The sequence below is a fragment of the Drosophila gunungcola genome (assembly GCF_025200985.1).
Source record: "Drosophila gunungcola strain Sukarami chromosome 2R unlocalized genomic scaffold, Dgunungcola_SK_2 000006F, whole genome shotgun sequence".
NCBI lineage: Eukaryota > Metazoa > Arthropoda > Insecta > Diptera > Drosophilidae > Drosophila > Drosophila gunungcola.
Window position 1 is genome coordinate 4,858,252 of NW_026453168.1, and position 19,089 is coordinate 4,877,340.

Consider the following 19,089-nt stretch of genomic DNA (forward strand, 5'->3'; position numbering starts at 1 on the left):
TTTGTTTGTTTGCTCCAAAAGACAAAAGTATTAAAAAATAACAAGCGAATAAAAATAGCACAAAAGCAATCCAAATATACTCAAAACTGGTTTTTTATTTAGTAGTTTTCTAGTGAATGTTTAGATTAGGTTCTTTTTGTATTTACCTTGAAGCTTTTGTATGTAATTCAGTTTATATTTTACCGCCAACTGTTTGGAACTGCCAACTTATTTAAAGTCTGATGCCGAAAAGTATGCTTTTATATTTGCGCCATTTCGTTTGACACTGGGAATTCATTTTAATTGTGGCGCCGAAAACTATGCTAAATTGCCCACTATTAATGGTAAGTAAATATTTATATTTAATGATCAATTGTTTCCCTTTATGCATGCAAAATATTAAATTAAGTTGTGTAATATTTGAGTAATTGTTTTAGGAAAAATGAATATTGATAAATTTCATTGTCATAAATTCTGCCTAATTATGGATAAGATATGGATCAGACATAAATAAATTTAGGATTTGGCGTTTGTTTTTTTTAATTTACAGTCTTTTGGTTTTGCAAAGCAACCATTTGAATTGGTGTTAAGAACCTCTTCTCGATTTATGAGTTTTGCGAATTCCTCGTTAACGGTATGAAAACCAGGAGGTTACACATTATTTCTGTGGTTTTCCAGAATCATCGACCTGATTTCTTTAGAATTATCGTTTTGCTTTCGCCTCGCGTCCGAATGGCAGAAGTGTAATTGTTGATTTTTGATGTTTTGGTGATTTTATTTGATTTAGCCAATTGCGTAGTGAGAACGAACGTGTTGAGGTCAGCATCGTCGTTGTTGTTCATGCAACTGAGACAGCGGTGCGTATACTTATTTTGGCTTACAATATGGCATTTCATCAATACGAACTGATGACTGAGTGGCTGGCTGGCTGGCAGTTGTGGTTTCGCCGACATGACTGGCAATGTTAATAATGTGGTGCGGAAATTTCTACGCGCACTTCAAGTACGCTTTATTGAGTCAGCGACTAAGGTTACTTTTATTTATAAATAAATATCAGTGTGCCTTCTGAACTTGAAGATGACTTGGCGCTACGTCGAAGGAGAGTGTGCAGTTTCCGGAAATCAAGTATACGCCCGGTGGCCGTGCGAAGAGCTTACATATTTCGACTCAGGCGCCTAGAAATGACGGTCAAGGTTGAGGCAACTTGAGGTGGCTTGCCACACAGCACGTTCTACGTTCTGCCCGTTGGCGTGTTTATCATTGAGCGGTTTGAGACATTTTTAGCCCGCCCAAGGATGTGCGATCTTGCCAAAAAAGTGTAGACTTGACTAAGGTCAGTGGTGCACTGGGAGAAATAGCAGGCATTTAATGCAATCTTACATTTTGTATTAATAACTGACAGATAAATTGGTTGTAAGTGAGTTCTTTTCAATAAATTGTTTGTAGATACAGGCAAATTAAATATAAACAATATTGAAAACTTATAATTGTACTAATAAAATATAATTAGAATACACCCAAATTTATTAATATTACCAATGCTATTTTTTCTTTGTGCAACCAGCTCTATTGTTGCATTTTGAGACCTAAAAACACCTTAATACTCAAAGCATTATGTCATCGGTCAAAACTCAACTCCCCACAATTTATGCCTGATTCGCTTGCGATAATTCACAGAGTTTATATTTATCCCCATCGGCTGGAGATGAACTCTCACTTAATGAGTGCGAGTTGTTCTGAAAAACACGAGCCATGCGACTGGTTTCTGGTTCGGTTCCTGTTTGAGCACGTTTAATTAGCATAAATTAAAAAGGGAATTCGGCAATTCGAGCCTCAGCGCCAGGAAGTTTAATCAAGCGGGCACATGAACCCGAGCTATGTGATTACAATGCGAGTGTGTGGGGTAAGACCCCCCCAGAAAAATGGTCTTATGCAATGCACGCACAAAATGCTTCCCGTTGGCTAGATCTTATATTGCTGCACTTTTACGAATTTGCCCACGCGGTGAAAAATTGTGCGACAATTAGTTCAGTGCGCTGGCCAAGCGCACCGAAAAAAACTGGTTTCGAATAACACAAAATAAAAGATACAAAATAAATTTAAAAAAAATAAAGTCAGGCCGCTGTGGGCGGCGCGGCGGGATGCGTGTGTGCGAAAAATCATTCACTTGTGTACGAGCGTGTATACCCATTGAAATTGTTTAATAAATCGAATCCAAAAGAAACAAAAATCAAGAAAAATGAACTGAAAAGTGAACAACAAATACCTTGGGACCGCAAAAAAATCGCACGCACGGCAACGATTAAGGCATGAGTACTCGAAATTCAGCCCCAGAGGCTGGAGACAAGGCAATAACAATGCTAACGGCCGCTTTATGAACAATTATGAGCCGCAGGCGAGTTCGCCAAAAAAAAAAAACCAAAACAAAAAAAAAACCGAAATAAAAAAAAGGAACAAAAAATAATATCCAAATCAAAAACTCGAGTTGGGGGCGCATGCGTCACGCTCATGTCACTTTGCGAAGACAAAAATTACGAATATTATTCAATAAAATTCAAATTGTTGCTTTCACAGGCAAGGCAGACTGGTTGGGACTTGCTGTTACTATATATACATATTGCTGACTTTTTGTCGGCTATTTCGTTGGCCTAGTTACCTTCGGTTCTCGAGTGGCGCGAATTTCGCTTTCAATTTCGGCCAGCCTCATTGCGCAAGATTCGTTAAATGATTTGCAAAAAGACAGCAAATTGTTAGCTAAGCTCCATTTCAAGTTCACCAATAATACCCCAGACCAATTGCAGCTGCAAATCCCACAAATGCGTTCGCCCCTTTTTTCTTTTTTTTTGTGTAATAAGTTTATTTATGGTTAACACGCATAATATAATTTATTGCATCCACAGATATATGCTTCTGTAAGAAATCGAAATTAAAAGCTAAAAATGAAAAATATTTTTATTCTCTCCTGTAATAATCCGTTTTGCTGTTTCCTCCTTCTTTTCGCTGGAGGACAACCAAGTTTCCTACATCTAAATATGTATATATTAGACTAACTATAGTTAAAACTGGATAAAAGTGTTGAAATAAAAAAACAAATAAAAGAAAAAGTTGTGAAAATATTAGGGGGTTAGGTGGCAAATGTGGAAATCGGTATTTGACTGCCCTGCAAAAGTTAAACCTAATGACCTGAGACTCTAAATAATTTTCTTGATTCTGATTACATCCGTATAGCTGGTTAACTATGGCCACGATTCTATAACTGATTTTTATGGCAGCCGTTCGATTTATGGGTGTGCCTATTCTATATCTAACCTAATTGCACGCTAATTAAAAAAGTTTATAGGCAATAAAAACAATACTAAATCTGCAGTAAGATTTTGTGAACTCATAAGGATATAATCTGCTTTAAAAGGTAGATTGCCAGGCAATGAAATAAGTCAGGTGAGACTTTGTGATAATAACAATTGGGCCCGCATTCTACTTCTATCTTTTTTCAAATATATTATATATATTTAGTGAATTATAAAACCTACAATCTATTAACTGGTTAATGGTCATTCAAATTAGTATAATCTTAAGTGTCTACCAAACCAATTATTTTCCGATTTTCTTTCCTTAAACTATTGGCAGTGATTGTTGTAGTTATGTTGCATATAAGAATCGTTTAAACAAATAATAAAGCAAGGGCTATCAAAGTTCCACATTGACCAAAGTAACCTCCGTATAGTTTTCGCTGATTAAAATTCGATAGCTATAGGTTTCTGTTCCTAACCTAGGTTGGGCTAAGGGTTTTGGGGGGTGTACGTGTGGGACGTTTAACAAGTTGGACAGCATCACAGTGTACAGCCATTAATTTCACATACGGTTCTATAACAGTTTATCTTCCCACTAAAATTAATCAACAAATAAATCCCCCACTCTGCGGTAGTCTGACCCCCTAGTTCACGGGTGATATGGCCTGTCCGAACTTCCTGGCCCTCTGGCCGAAACCCTTGCTGCCATCCGGACCCATGGGAGTGCGCACCAGACTCTCGGCAGTTCGCTGGGCAAAGGATCCGGATCGCGACCGCGGTGATCCGTCCAGGAAGCTTCCGGTTCGCGACCTTGGCTGCCCGTCGTAGCCATCTCCTGCGCCGTGCTTGTAGTTGCTCAGGAAGCTTCCGGTGCGGGATCTTGGCGATCCTTCGTACTCGGAGCCAAAGGAGCAGCGACGATCGTAGCCCGAGTCCGTGGATATGCGCCTGCCGCCAATATACTGGGCATTGTCGTAGGCCGCCAGCTTGCTGCTCAGCTGCTGGAAGTTGTTGGAGTAGCGACGTGGCCACACCTGGTAGCCACCTCCACCGCCGCCCACCAGCTGATCCGTTTGCATGGGCTCCCTTTCCATATTAAGTCGTTCGAGGGACGACGATAGAAGCCACTGCTCTCGCTGGCATTCGAGAAGGTCCGCTCGAACTGCATGGATCCGTTGGAGAAGCGACGCTCCTGGCTCTGGTTGCCCGGGCAGCTGCCATTGGAGCAGACAGAGGTCTTCCGGTAGCCGGTGTCCGTGGTCTGGCCGAAGTCGGAAACCCTCCTGGAGCAGGGGCAATTCTCGGAGCAGTTCGAATCACGTCGCTGAGGAGCTACTCCGCCGGTCTCCGAGCAGTTGCTGGCCCTGCGCGACATCGAGGCATTTGCCTCGGCGTGAAAGTTCTGCTCGGAGCAGTTGGACAGACGCCGCTGGAGATTGCTCATGGAGGACACCGGATTACCGCCTGAATTGACAGCAGAAGACATAGGCGAGGCATCGCCCAAGGCGGCCGCTGTGTTGGCCGAGATCGTCGATGTGTTGCTGTAGCGCCTGGGTCCATAGCCGAAAAAACCCGATGGACCCATCTCCTGGTTCTGGCTGCCAATGCTGCCGCGTGGCTGGTAGGGATTGGCATGGTACGGATTGGCATGGCCATGGTAGTTGGGCGACGCCATTTGCTGGTAGTAGCTGGGCTGGAAATCCGAGTTATTCCGCTTCAGCTTGAAGCGCAGATCCGGCACAGTTTCGTGGCCCGAGAAGCTGCCGCCGCGACTCCTTTCGTAATTGGTGTCGTTGTAGTAGCGATAGTTCTCCACCATTCGGGCCACTGGAGCGGCTATCTGGATGACGGCTGCCTTCTTGCCGGTCTTCTTCTTGGGTGCCACCATTTCGTACACCTGGAAGGGGCCACTCAGATGGCGGGCATCCCTGGCCGACGAGGACTCCAGGTACTCCACCAGCGCGCACTCCTTCTGCTGCAATTCTGGGTACTTGTTCATGAACTGACGCACGTCGACGGGTATGGCCATTCCCGGCTTGAGGATGCGGATCAGGGCGATCTCACCGCATCGCGAGAACAGATCCGAAACCTTTTCAATGGTCAGCTTGTCCAGCGGAAGATCACAGGCCACGATCGTTCGAGAGGGCATGGTCTCATCGAAGCTGGGGAGTGCTTCGATTCGGCGCATCTTGGTGCCCTCGGCGTTCAGCTCGATCTTGCGGGACTTGCGACGCACTGCATCGCCGACCACCTTCCACTCCCTAGTCAACTGGCGCACCCTCTTGAAGCTGGACACCAGCTTCAGGCTGACGAAGCCCTCCTTGTTGCGCCGCACATGCTTCAGCAGGAAGGCATCCTTCAGGATGCTCTCGTTGGAGAAGTAAAACTCCACGGCGTCGGTGATTTCAGCAGCCAGCTCCTCGCTGGGCACCAGGGCGGGATCCAGAGAATCTATCTCGTTGGGTCCCTGGGCCTCGTGATCCTGCTCCTCCTGAGGCTGCACTTCCAACACTTCCTTCTCCAGCACCTGGTCCACCTCTTTATCCTTCTTGAGCGACAGGAACGAGCGATGACTTCTCTTGGCCTCCAAGACAGGTGAGTTGGCTGGGGCCACAGCCGGCGGCGGAGAGGCGTCCAAACTGAAGTTGGGATGCAGGTAGATGTTGTCCATCTGGTGCTTGCGGAACTTCTCCAAGTTCGCCTCACTCAAGACAGCTGGAGGCGACGCCTGCCGCTCGGCTAGGTCCACCTCGTGCATGATGTGATTGTCCACGGCCAGGGGTTTCAGTTCGTCACCCTCCTCGGAGGATTCCTCCGAGTCCCCGATGGAGGAGCCCATGCCCACGTCGACAAGCTGGTGATCCGTCGGCGACATGGGTGGAGCACTGGGCGAGGTGTCCTCCGAGTTGCTGCCATGGCTGCTGCCCAGCTGCGAATCCAGGGACTCCATTTGGTGGAGCAGGGCCTGCGCCGATCGCCGGGCATGCATCCGGAGCAACTTGCAGGGCAGGGAGGAGGACAAGGGCACCACGGCCTGGGAACTGCAGCAGGGCTGCTCGTCATCCAGCTCCTCTTTGGAGGCTTCCCTGGGCTGTGGTGACTCCATCTCAAGGGGTTTCATCACAGGCACAGCGGTGAGAATGGGTGCCAGGATCGGGGTGGGATCCACAGGACTCACTAGAAACGTATGACCCTCTGCTCCGGCATGAGGAGCCTTCACCTCGTACACCTGTTCCGGCTGATCCTTGGAACTGTTCATGTTGGTTCAGACGACCTTGGCTGATGCTCTGAGATGTTTGTGGGCACTCCAGCAAAAGCGAAAAGCTGTTATGGTCTTTCTTTCTCTATTTTTTATGTTTTCTATCTCTCTGTCTTTACGCTCTCGTTTCCTTAATTTCTCCGCTCTCTTTCACTTTCACTTTCAAGTTCAGTGTGGGGGGAAAAAGCTCTCTGGCGGAGCTGCACTTTACATTGGATGGCTTGGCTTAGCCAAGATCTGCATCTGGGTAACCTGAAACTGAAACGTTCATTGAACGTCAGCTGTTGGTGTTGATGTTGCTGCTGTAGTTGCAGCAGTTGCTGGTGTGTTTTATATCGCCGTTTGCGTAATTTCGTCTGCAACGTGCTTGGAATTTGTTTTGGGCGTTTGTCGTTGGGTTTTTATTTTTTTTGTTTTATTTCTTTCTCTAGGCCGCGCTTGACACCGTTTTGCCAAAGTTAATAAATAAGAGTTCAATTAACAATTTCGACTGCGTTTTGGGTTATTTTGGAGTTCAAGTTGTTGCTGCTGGTTATGGTTGTTGTTGGTTGGTTGGTTGGTTGGTTGTTGTTGCCCGTTTCCTAACTATTTCCGTAAGGCTTTTGCGGTGATTTTGTCTGTTTTTTTTTTTAGTTGAACTTGTGTAAACTTTGTGTTTCGCACGCGACTAAAATTGAGTTCATGCAACGCTGCAACGCGGAGATCGACTGAAATTGCAAATTGATTTGAGGTCGGTTAAATACCCTCTGCTTTCGTTTCAATTTTTTCTGCCTCTTTTTCGTGTTTACAGCAGCAGGCGGCCGGCGGCAGCGACAGCAGCAGCAGCAGCGGCAGCGGCAGCGGCAGCAGCAGCGGCGTTATTGAGCGGTCCAAGTACGCACGATAACAACAAAAGCCGATAGCAACAGCAACAACAACAACAACGACAACAACGACAACAGCAGCAATGTTTAACAGCCGACGGCGCGAGAGAGCAGAGACGTCGGCAGCGACAACTTATTGGCAACACACACGAAACTTGTTGCGTTAACAACAACAACAACATGGGGAGCAGCAACAACAGCAACAAAGCAGCAAACACAGCTGCAACAACAGCAAATACAGCAGCAAATATAGCAAACACCGCAGCAACAGCACTAGTTACAACAGCAATAAAGGCAGCAAGCTCAGAAGCAACACCAACAAACACAGCAGCAATATGGCCAGAAGCAACAGCAAACACAGCAGCAACACCAAGAACAACAATTGCAACAACATTAGCAATAATGCCAAAAAAACTACAGCTACACATTGGCGACAATCGCTTTTGCTCAATGCATTTGTTAGCTTGCTTAGGCTGCTTGAATATTTTATAAATTTAACATTTATGCAGCGAAGTGTTCTCGCACACACACACACACACACACAGTCACTTCCGATTTGCATTGATCGCCTGAAAATTGGGAAAGTGCTTTTCGTGTGGTGACCTCGTTGCACAAAACACACAATTTCAATTGCAATTGCAATTGCAATCGCAATTACTGCGTCCAGTGCGAGCAGTTTATCTCCGAGGGGAAACAGGAAGGAAATTGCAGCTAGCGACAACAAATTGCAATTTGAGGGTTACACACTTGACAACCCAGAGACGCTGATCAATCAATTGTAGGTCAGTTCCGCTTTAGATAGAATCGATCACGCACAGAAAGAAATTTGGTTTTAATTTAAAAGTAGAAAGTGGTTATTACTTGAAGGTGTCTTAAAAGTACTCGTATTTCAAATATTTAAAATTGAATATTATAAATTTCTTTTTATTAAAAGTTATAAGAAGAAACATGTACAATTGTACAAGGCCAAAAACATACAATATATTTTTGTTAAAAATATTGTAAATATCTACGCTTTGCATTACAGAAATAAAACATTAATATATAAATATTATATTTTCAAATTTGTAATGGATTTATTGGAATTTACAATTTAATTAAAGCTGCGTGAAATGGATCTCTCCAATTTCATTGTTTATAAGGCTCATTAGTGCAGGGAATCTTCATTGCATCGCAGTTATCGCATCGGCAATTTGCATGTCAAGTGCAAGTTCAAGTGCAATAATGAAATGAGCCGTATGGGCAGCGTCATTCTCTCGACTTTTGCTTTGTACACTGTGTTTTGCAATTATTATATCATCGCCTTCGCCCATACTCATATGCAAATGTACCATACATAATGGCAAAGAATAATCCTTTTAGTGGGCCATACTTTTATGAAACACTGTGTTGCATCAGCTGCACCCCCTTTCATGATCTCCATTGTTTACCCAAACTGATAAAATTATACAAGACAAAAAAGGCCACACAGAACCAGAACAAACGTTTGCAATCCAATTACAAGGTGCTGCCTGCTGTCTGATGCCTGCTGCCCCTCAGCGTCCGGCCACACGGCGTATACTTGACATAAGGTCAACTGGCCATCAAATGCTCATTAATTTGCCAATTGACGACAAGCATTTCATTTCGAATAGTAGCGTTCCCCCTACAATTTGATTTGCCAACAAGTAAATTATGTTGCCAAAAAAAAAAAAAAAACAAAAACAGAAAAGCACAAAAAATAGATAAGTGAATAGCGTAAAAAGAAAAAATCTTGCAACCTTGCGGTAAGAGACACACTGGCACACTAGCAGACCAAAGCAACAATGAGAAATCAAGAGTTTTTATTGTTTATGGGCCTGGTAGCATAGCCAACAAACATACCGCAAATGGCAAATGATTTATTTAATACAAATCAAAATTATGATTTTTATTTTCGGTTTTTTCCGTCTGTTTTTTTTTTTTTTTTTTGGCAGGCAGGCGTGTCCCACAAAGATCGATTAATCCAACTCGTTTGATTGTTGCCCAAAGCTTGAAATAATCCAGGAAGTGGATAGATTTGAGGTAGGTCAATTCGACAAACAACGCAAAAAAAAATGGGAGGGAGGTAGCAAATTGCGTCTAAGAGCCAATTTTAAAGCCTTAAGCTGCATTGTTGTTTGCCTGCTTTGTTCACGCATTTATTTGCCTTTATCTAGCGTTTATTTACTTTTTGCACTTTTTTCCGAGTGCCGTAGACGCCGTCGAAGTAGTGCGTTCAGGGCCACCGATCTGCTGGCGATCGGCGCACATTAGCAATTGTTAGTTGAAGTTTGTCCTTCTGTTGACATTTTGCACGCGTTGCTATGCTTTTGAGCCTACGCAAAAAATTCAGTTCGCCCCAGAGATTTTTGAGTTTCGAGTGGGAAGATATTGCTGTCAGCACCGATCAGGCTGGATATCCGAAATGGAGTATGAAGCATTAGCATTTGCATTATTGCATTTTCATATATATTTTAATCACGCCGCCTGCTCAGCCGCTCAGCTCATTAGATTGCATGACAGTCGGCGAATAATTGGCAATCCATAAGACAGTTTCCCTCACCTCAAGTTCAATGTTTCAGCTATTTACACGCTGCCTTTGATTCCGTGTATTATGCGAAGTTGATGAGTTATGATCGCATATCCTGAGAGTCCGGCTAAACGGATTTATGGCTGCAAATTGTATGGATGGCCACAAAAGTGGGTCATGAGAATCAACAGGCTCCTGCTCGGGATTACATAATTCAGAACCTTTTATCGGGATGAGAGCGCAGAAAGCAGACAGAAAAACAGGTTCAGGACAAGGGCAGTGCAACCTTCGGTTTGTTTTGTGCTACACTGAGAAAAAACAGTACGGAGTGTACTAATTGACTTATATGAAAAACTTATATTATATACCTAAAAAGTATTTAATTTGTTACATAATTTAACTCTAATTCTTTTATATAGATTTATATTTTTATATATTTTTTATGGATGAACGAAAGAAAAAATTACTTATAGATTGAATCAGGATGTGAAATAAACTGCAGCGGCATTAATATTTGTAAGCTTCAAATTTATTCTGCTAACCTAATTTATTTAAGTTTGCTATTAACAAAATGTTGTATAACTGCTTAATGCCAACCATTAAAACAAAGTACTTACCAAGCTAATTTCATATTTTATTATGATAAATCATATATAATTGGTATAAACGACCGTTAAAAAAAAGTATTTACTAACCAAGCATATTTTATTAGGATATATTTAATTATGACAAATAATACATAACTTCCGGCGAAGTTTCTTCTGTGTAAGTTGCAATCACCACCTGCATCTGGTGGTGGCATCCACTTGAGAGCGGTGCCCGAAACCAGTTCCATGTCAAGTGCCTGCCACGAAACGAGCCCAAGTTTCGGCACTTCATTAAGGAAGCGACCTTGGCAGAGGCTGATGCCAGCACAATTTATCGCTGCTGGAGGCAGGAAGACATTGCCGCCGCCGGCGACTGGTCCGCAATTCTCGTCTGGAGATGGACATCGACATGGACATGGAGATGGGGATGGGGATGCAACAGGTTGGAGACCGAACGGCTGACCTCCAGGTATGGCGTTACATACAGCACAGTTTTTTATTCGACTGGCTGGCCATTGTGCAGCACGCTTTTAATTAAGCCGCCGCAGTTCGAAATGTAAATCGCAAAGTGCATATATGCCTCCTTTCCCGAGAGACAGAATTGGGTTACAAATGTCTCAAAGCGGAGAACAAGCTCTGCAGAGAAAAAAATTATAAATTTTAGAAAACATTAGCTTTTTACTAATGTACAGTAGTTTTAATAAAAAAAAATATATATAAAAACCTTAAGGTTTTTAAATATATTATTTTTAAAGTCTTTATACAAATAAAACAATCATTTTCCCTAGAACCTTATTTAAATTTAAAAGAAAAGTCAATTTAAAAATTGTTTTTGTTTTGTTGTTAAATGTCGCTTTCAATCAACAATTAAAAATGTAAACTATAAATATTTTCAAGGAATTATTGAAACCAAAAATATTATTTCTGTATTTATTCAAGAGCGATATTAAAAAGGTATTTTTGGTTGGTATTTATATTTCACCTGTGGCCATCTAGTTGATATGGGTATAATTTTGTTGTGTGTGGGGCTAGGCCTCGCAATTTTCCAAAAAAAATCCGCAATCCACAATCCGCCCGAGTTGTGCAATTAAAATCGCAAGCGTTTTTCAAGCTGTGGGTCTCCGATTGAATTTTTTTTATAATTTTTTATTTATTTTTTTTTTAGTTTTCGGTGCGTGCAACGCATTGGGGCAACGCCTGTCCCCGTGTGGGTTGGTCTCGGCTCTTTGGTATGTGCAAAATGTTACGGCCATAATGAAAAGACCGACACAACGTTTATGGCCCGAGAGTTTGTCTACACGAAAATGGCCAAAAGGGTGCTGTGTGATCTATGAAATGGCAGAATTATTGTTGCAATTTGCAGCATGCAAGTTACCGTTGGGGAGTATGCCATAAATTAGTCTATTAATAGCTCAATTAATTTCCCCCCAGTACGATTAAAATTCCAACAGCAAGCTGAAAACAAACAACGCTAAACGGAAGTGTATTTGAAAGTGTGCGGCAATGAGAAGTTAAGTCGAAACGCTGATCACTGATAGCTTAATGCTGTTTATGAACTGCTCAAAAAATACGAATAATTGCAAGTTTAGCTGCCGTATCTGTCGGCTATCATAACCGCATCGAACTTTGGGTCCGGTTGCGTGACTCAGGCGCAAAATGCATTTTCCAGCGATTAATCTGCATGTGTAGCCATAGAATACAAAATATATAGCTCTATACAGATAGGCGAATATGTGTGCAGCGGAGCGGCCTTCAAAAGTGGCAAACAACGCGACATTAAATTATGCGCCTAGGCCTATTATTTTATGCAATTGATAAATTGACAACGAGGCCCGCTCACTTTTGTGTTTTTCGTATTATTCGCAGTGAAAATCCGCTCACATGCGTGCCAAGTTTCTTGCCCCGCCTACTAAATAACATGTATATAGCATACAGCATATAGCATAGCATATAGCATATCATATATATAAAAGCGCATAATGCCTGGCAACTTTCATATTGAGTGAACTTTTCGCTGTTTGTCATTCGTTTTCAATGTCAAGGTTGCCGCTGCATTAATGCATTTATTGACTTTCAATTAGCTACAGTCGCACATCCTTGTCGAAATTAGCCGCCTCTGCTGAATTTGCTTAGGCAAATTAGCTGATGGTTATGTTGCTTTCGGCGAAATGCACTAGACAACAATGAGAAAAACAAAAATTCGAAGGCAACGCACTTGCCGATAATAAATTCTATACTATACTATACTATACTATAAATATCTTTTGCATTTGACAAATTGCCTGCGATATTCAAATTTGTCTCTTTCGAAAGAATGGGCAGGAGTTTCTGCCAAGGTTGAATCAGATAGGCATAAATCATTTAACCCCAACTGGCTGGACATATTGAACATGAAAATAGGCGTTTTCCTTTTATTTTATCGGCTATTTGAGATCGCGGGCATTTGTTAGTCATTTTTGGCATTCGTGGCGTATGAGTGATGTTGGATTTAGGTCTCACCTGAGCAACACTTCCTCGGGGAATTGCATCTCCAGTGATTCATGGGCCATAGATCGTGAGTTGCCTCGATTTGGTCACGCCAGGCGGCATCATCATCATCAGCATCGGCATCGGCATCAGACGAATGACCTCAAATGTCGCGGTTTTTGGCGTGATTTCGAGTCGCTAACCTTGGCCTTAGAACAGGCTACAATCGTTTGTGTCGGCGGCTAACACAGATATATGCATGCGACGATCATCTAACGGCAGTTAGGCATTATTCTCGACAGCTGCACAGCTGTTAACAGACGACCCAGCCGCACCCATTCATCGCTGACATTGCTAGACTAAAAATAAACTGAAAACTAAAAACAATATGCAGTAATACGGCAACCGTTAGACCCGTTCCCGTCTGAGGCGTCTGTGAGATTAATTGCACATTGATTACAGACAATTACAATGAGTAGAGCGGGAGAAACGGAAATAAAATCGAGAGATACGACTGAAAACGCGTGCAAATCGCATGAAAACCGCTCGAAAAACGCCTGAGGCAAGGCGGAAGCTTAGAAACACGTGTAGTGACTTTACAAGATACATTTAAAGATAAACTTAAATAAACTTTTTCAGATACATTTGCCGATACAAATTTTAAGTTTTTTTGCATTTTTATTTTCAGGATCAGGATTCGTAGTTAGGTGAGTTCAATAAATACTTACAGGCTAGGCAAACATGTGTAACACAATCTTTAGTTAGCAACTAATACAACTTATCGAACAGGAGGCGGTGGCGGAGGCGTCGACGTAGACGGGGGCGAGGCAGCGGCAGTGGCAGTAGCCCGCCTGCTAGGCACACGAGCAGCAGCCGCCGCCATAGGAATAAATACTACAACTTCAGCTGCCGCTTCTCCATCTTCCGCTCGCGCTGCAGCAGGAACTCGCGCCTCAGCTCGCTGGAGCGCATCTCCAGGATGCAGTTCAGCTTGCTGTGGATCTGGTCCGCCGTGTGGGTGTCCGTGTCGAAGTCGTAGTGCTTGAAGCGGATATTGCTGCTCGAAAAGAAGCCGGACGAGTGACCCGGACTGCTGGGCGAGTGGGCAATCCCCGCGCTGGCGCTCCCCATATTCAGCGTGGTCACGCTGGCATTGATCGGCGCCGAAGTGCAGCCGGTGGTGAAGGAGGGCGACGAGGAGTTGGACTTTAGCCAGATGCGCAGCAGAGCCTTTAGCTGGCGTCGCTCCACAATCTCGCAGTGGGCCACCAAATCGATTGGCGTGGACACGGGTTTCTTCTGTGGCCAGAACTTGGCGTTCTTGTAGTGATCGATCTCAATTCTCTCGCCGGAGATGCCGAGGGTGACGTCGGATTTAAAGAACCGCTTGTCTATGATGTGCAGGCGGAAAATGCGGTGCATGGGGGCCTCCAGCATGTCATTGTGGTTCAGCAGGCGTTTCTCGTACTCTCTGACATTGTCATTTGGACTATCATCTCCTCCTTCTCCTTCTCCTCCTCCTCCTCCTCCTGGATCACTGGTCCTGCCATTCAGATTGACGTTCTGTAGAGCCTTGACAGCTGCCTCAGCCAGAGCCGCTTTGTCCTCCTCGGAAGTCATGGATTTGGTGCCCAGCTGACCGTGGTAGTCCACACGCGTCACCGGAGCCAAGGGTCCGACGTTCGGCTAGTGTGAGATGGGAGAAGCCAAACTTGGAGCAGGGTTCGCGGTTGTCCAACGGCGGAAAGTCCTCCATGTCATCATTATCCTCCGTCATGTACAAGGCGTAATGCTGCAGGGACTTCAAAGGAACATCGGGATACTGTAGGGAGGTCTTGTAGCAGACGTAGCCAATGACCTCCTGGATTTTGGCAGTGGCTAGGACGCATATCTTCAACGGATAGTTGCGATCCGGTTCGGGAAGCATATTCAGATACACGTTGATCCGCTTGGTTTGCATGCCCACCTGGGAAGTGCCATCGAAGCGGGCGAACTCAATGAAGCGATTCTGGGTTTGCTTGGGACTCTTGGCCAACTGCTCGGTGAGTTGGCTCTGCACACCCTCGTCCGACAGCTCGTCCTCGTTGGATTTGGGTGGTTTTTCCACGGGCTCTGCCATTCTAAGGGGCACCTCCTTGCGCCTGAAGAAATCCTCGCTGTCGGGCGGCTGCACTTCCTCCTGGTAGTTGATACTTTTAATGCGCGCCGCCCTTCTCTTGGCGATGTCCAGCTTCTCCAGTTTCTGGGCCGTGTTGGAGCGAAAGCGATGAGCGCCCACCTCCGGATACATCTGGATGTCGAAGGAGTGCGTGGACATGTCTTCCTCGTCGTCGCTGAGGTCCAGTCCTGGGTAGCAGATGAAGTCCACCTCCTGAAGCGGCGCATCCGGATGGCGGGTGTTGCGCTCGGGCGTGGTCCCGCCCCCCGTTGGCGGAGGCTTGTGCCCCCGCCTCCGGTGGCCGTGATCCCCTCCAGCGCCCGAGTTTCCGTATTTGCGCAAATAGTGCTTGGGCATGTCATCGCTGAGCATCACTGTTTCACACATGCCCGAGTCGTCCGTGGAGATGAAGGAGTTGCGGATGTGGGAGAGCAGCCAGTGCTGATTGGAATAGGTGGCCATGGTGGTAAACAACCGAAAATCGCTTTTCCGAAATTATTTTCTATTTATCTCAGCATCTCGGTAAAATGCACTAACGCGTTGAAGTAAACTAGAGATGGTAAACTAAGTATGTCACGAGTCACAGCTTGGAGATGGTAAAAAATACCACGCACAAGTCACTGTTTTTTGTAGTGAATACAAATGACTCTCCTTAAAAGTTAATTACAGGTAATTCAATTAACCAATTATTAATTATTATAGTAATTAATAAGCAGGTTGAAAAACGTAAGTAATTACATAGATTTTTAAAAGAGTTTTATATATAGCTTACAGTATCACCTATAAAGCAATTAAAAAGTCACTTCTAAACACATTTGGATACTTTTGTGTTTAGTTGAATGAAAAACAATGGGGATGGCTTAGAGTTGCATATAATTTAAATTAATATTATTAAAGCTTTATTTAACAGCGCATCTTAGTCAAAACAAAAGCCATTTAAGTAAATATAAATTGACTCAAAATTAAATTTCAAATAAAGTTCCCTGATGTGTTCTGCAATCGGTATTATTTGATTCTAGTATTTTTTATAGCCAACTTCTTTCTTCGCATATGGTCACTCTCGGCCACCATATGACTTTTTCTAGACGCGAAAAGTTACAGAATTACAGAATAAGTTAATTAAAGTGAGTTTTTCGCCGCCTAACCTGCAGATCTTCGATGTCCCCATCTTGAGAACTCCCAGTCGGATCGCATCGATGTGCTAGCCAGCAGCGAGATGGCGGGCATGGAGGTAGAATTCGACGAGACGGTGGTCAACCAGTTCAGCTGCAAGCGCTGCGACCGCGTAAGTGTCTGGGAAATCGCAGCTATAGCCATGGCTTAATCGCAATATTTTGTGTACTTTGGGTGACAGACTTTCAAGAGCAAGCGGGACCAAACGCTTCACAGGCAGGAGGTGCACAACCACAACAAGACCACCTACGAGTGCAAGTTGTGCGCCAAAAGCTTCTGCAACTCGGGCAATCTCGATCGCCACATGAAGGTGCACAACGATGTCCGGCCCTTCGTGTGCAACATTTGCTCGAAGGCCTTCGCCCAGGCGGTGAACCTGCAGCGCCACTACGCGGTCCACAGCGGGGAGCGCCCCTTCACCTGCAACTTCTGCAACAAGTCCTTCACCCAGCAGAGCAACATGAAGCGCCACAAGATGACACACACCGGCGAGAAGCCGTTCCGCTGCCAGCGATGCGGCAGGTACTTCTCCCAGCTGGTCAACCTCAAGAAGCACAAGCTGGGCCACCTCAACGCCAAGCCCTACCAGTGCAACTACTGCGAAAAGGGCTTCACCCAGCTGTCCAACTTCAAGCGCCACCTGCAGTCGCACATCAAGGAGGGCGTCGACGTGGACGTGCCCGCCTCCATCCAGGCGGCGGCCGCTCTGGCCAGGGAGCGCCTTGAGGCGGAGCAGAAACCGTGAGTAGCCGCCGGTATCAGAGGATCAAGGTGCCCTGTGACTCGCTCAATCTACATTCACTCAGACCTCAATCGGTCTGTTCGAAACTCATTAGGGGGTGACTCCAAACAGATTAGATAAGAGCTCATCTCAGTTTTTCTTTCCCTTTATTATAAACTAATACAACACATTTATATTATAAAACGATTTGCATTGGTTATGAAACCAAAACTGTCTCTAAGAGGGGCGAACCAGTTCTAGTTCAATATTTAGACTTTACTATTCAAACATGCCAAAGTCAAGACATTATTAGAGTGTTAGTTTTAAAATTTGAAAAAATGCTTGATTAATTTACTTCCTTTATGTTTTAAAATCGTACATATAATTTATTTTCCTACTGAAAATGTTGACACAAAGCTTTTGAAATTCAAAACAGTAATTATTGAGTTTTTCTAAAGTCGTTGTATGCAATTGGGCGTATTTTATCACTTTAGTGCCTTTTTTAAATAGAAGTTTCAGTTATATACAATTACTTCAGAAATACGGACCATAGTTTAGCAAGTTAATAGAGTCATTGATCCTTTTACATAATTTCATCGCCGAGTACAAATCTAACCGAATCCCATTTGCAGAAGCTTTTTCGAGTGCATGGTGTGTCGGGCCATCTTCGATACGTTCGCCGACTACGAGAAGCACGAGAGCAAGTGCCATGAAGACCACGAGCGGGCCCAGCTGGAGGTCAATCAGATGTCCCACATGCATCCCGACGACTATTTGCCCATGAAGTTCGCCGTGCCCGATCTGGATACGCACGAAATCATCATTGAGACTACACATTAGAAATGGCGATAATGTTAAACAAGAAACCACGAAAACACACAAACACAAACCAACTCACACCTACACATACAAATAGCGGCGATTGCGTCGGGAAGATAAATTGTGAAGAATATTGCATTGAATATACAGATATGAATATATATGCAGGCCAACTTAGTTCTCCATTGAATTACGTCAATAAATGCAATAAATATGCAGAACCGTTCGCCTGCCCAATCGCTAATGGCCCGATCTCTGTTTACATTGTTGCGTGAGCCGTTAAATCCGGCTAACTTCCCGATTTACGGACCCTAAAGACTTTTTATCATGTGTCATTTTACGGCCATATGTATGATATTCGACGGATTTTTCCGCCGCACATCGTCAATGGCAATTGCTTGCTCGCAAGTCCCAAAACCTGACGCTGCGTAAATTGTCGTTTTAATGACACATTTCCCGCAGCCGTAAAACTGCCCCTTTTTCCGGCTTGTCTGGCAACATTCTTGCGTCATTAATGGGGGGGTAAATATGTTTGTCAAATAGTCAGGTTACTTACCGACAGTCCATAATTTATACATGTGTCTGCCACAATGATTTCTCGGTTATTTGATTGAAACTAATTAAAGGCACGTTCCTGACTTGTTTACAAGCCACAAGTCATGGCGCAAAAATTGATCGCAGGGTCCTTGTTATCAGCATCCACCGCTGTTTGCTCTGACCATGTCCTTGCGGCTTTCGCAGTCATCGTTTTTTCTGCTGCAGCGGCATTAAATCAAACTATTTATACATCGGCCATCCCGGACTCACACTTCCGTTCTCTCGAGGAAATAATATTTCATGTCCACATCGTTGTTGTCCCGCCTCCATTTTGTTCCTGTGCATGTGTGTGCGCTCAATTGGCATTCGGTTGCTTAAATGGTCACTGCTTGGGGCCTCGGACTAATAGGTCCACATTTATTAGGCTGCCCAATGTCATTTGTTATAAATTTATTATGGTAACTGCCCTGGACCTAATGTAAGCTCATAAGTTTCTACAGTCGAGCAAGGCTATCAAGAAACGTCTTTTGATTTGTAGAAAGTTGATGTCATCATAGATTAAAAGCCTTCCATAATAAGGTTGGTTTATTTTAAATACCACTTTGTATAATGCAAGTTTTATTTGCCCTTAAAAAACTTCATGGTTTTAAGTATTTAAATACCACTTAATATTATGTAAGTTTTATTTGCCCGAAAATTTCTTCTTT

General features: G+C 44.0%; 3 protein-coding genes across 3 annotated transcripts; 1 reads left to right on the forward strand and 2 right to left on the reverse strand.

Moving 5' to 3' along the window:
* Positions 1-2,845: 2,845 nt before the first annotated feature.
* LOC128254775 (uncharacterized) lies at positions 2,846-7,246 on the reverse strand. Its single transcript, XM_052984071.1, is given in 2 exon segments — positions 2,846-4,368; positions 4,371-7,246. Coding segments are annotated over 2 exon segments (2,613 nt in total). The 5' UTR covers positions 6,529-7,246; the 3' UTR covers positions 2,846-3,913.
* A 3,348-nt stretch (positions 7,247-10,594) lies between these two features.
* LOC128254874 (stress-activated map kinase-interacting protein 1) lies at positions 10,595-15,791 on the reverse strand. The gene is given in 3 exon segments (XM_052984222.1): positions 10,595-11,144; positions 13,008-14,648; positions 14,650-15,791. Coding segments are annotated over 2 exon segments (1,725 nt in total). The 5' UTR covers positions 15,595-15,791; the 3' UTR covers positions 10,595-11,144; positions 13,008-13,868.
* Positions 15,792-16,183: 392 nt separating this feature from the next.
* Positions 16,184-18,090, forward strand: LOC128254992 (zinc finger protein 239). Its single transcript, XM_052984389.1, has 3 exons — positions 16,184-16,417; positions 16,487-17,046; positions 17,659-18,090. The coding sequence occupies exons 1-3, from the start codon at positions 16,349-16,351 to the stop codon at positions 17,864-17,866; spliced, it is 837 nt and encodes a 278-aa protein (XP_052840349.1). The 5' UTR covers positions 16,184-16,348; the 3' UTR covers positions 17,867-18,090.
* The last annotated feature ends 999 nt before the right edge of the window (positions 18,091-19,089 follow it).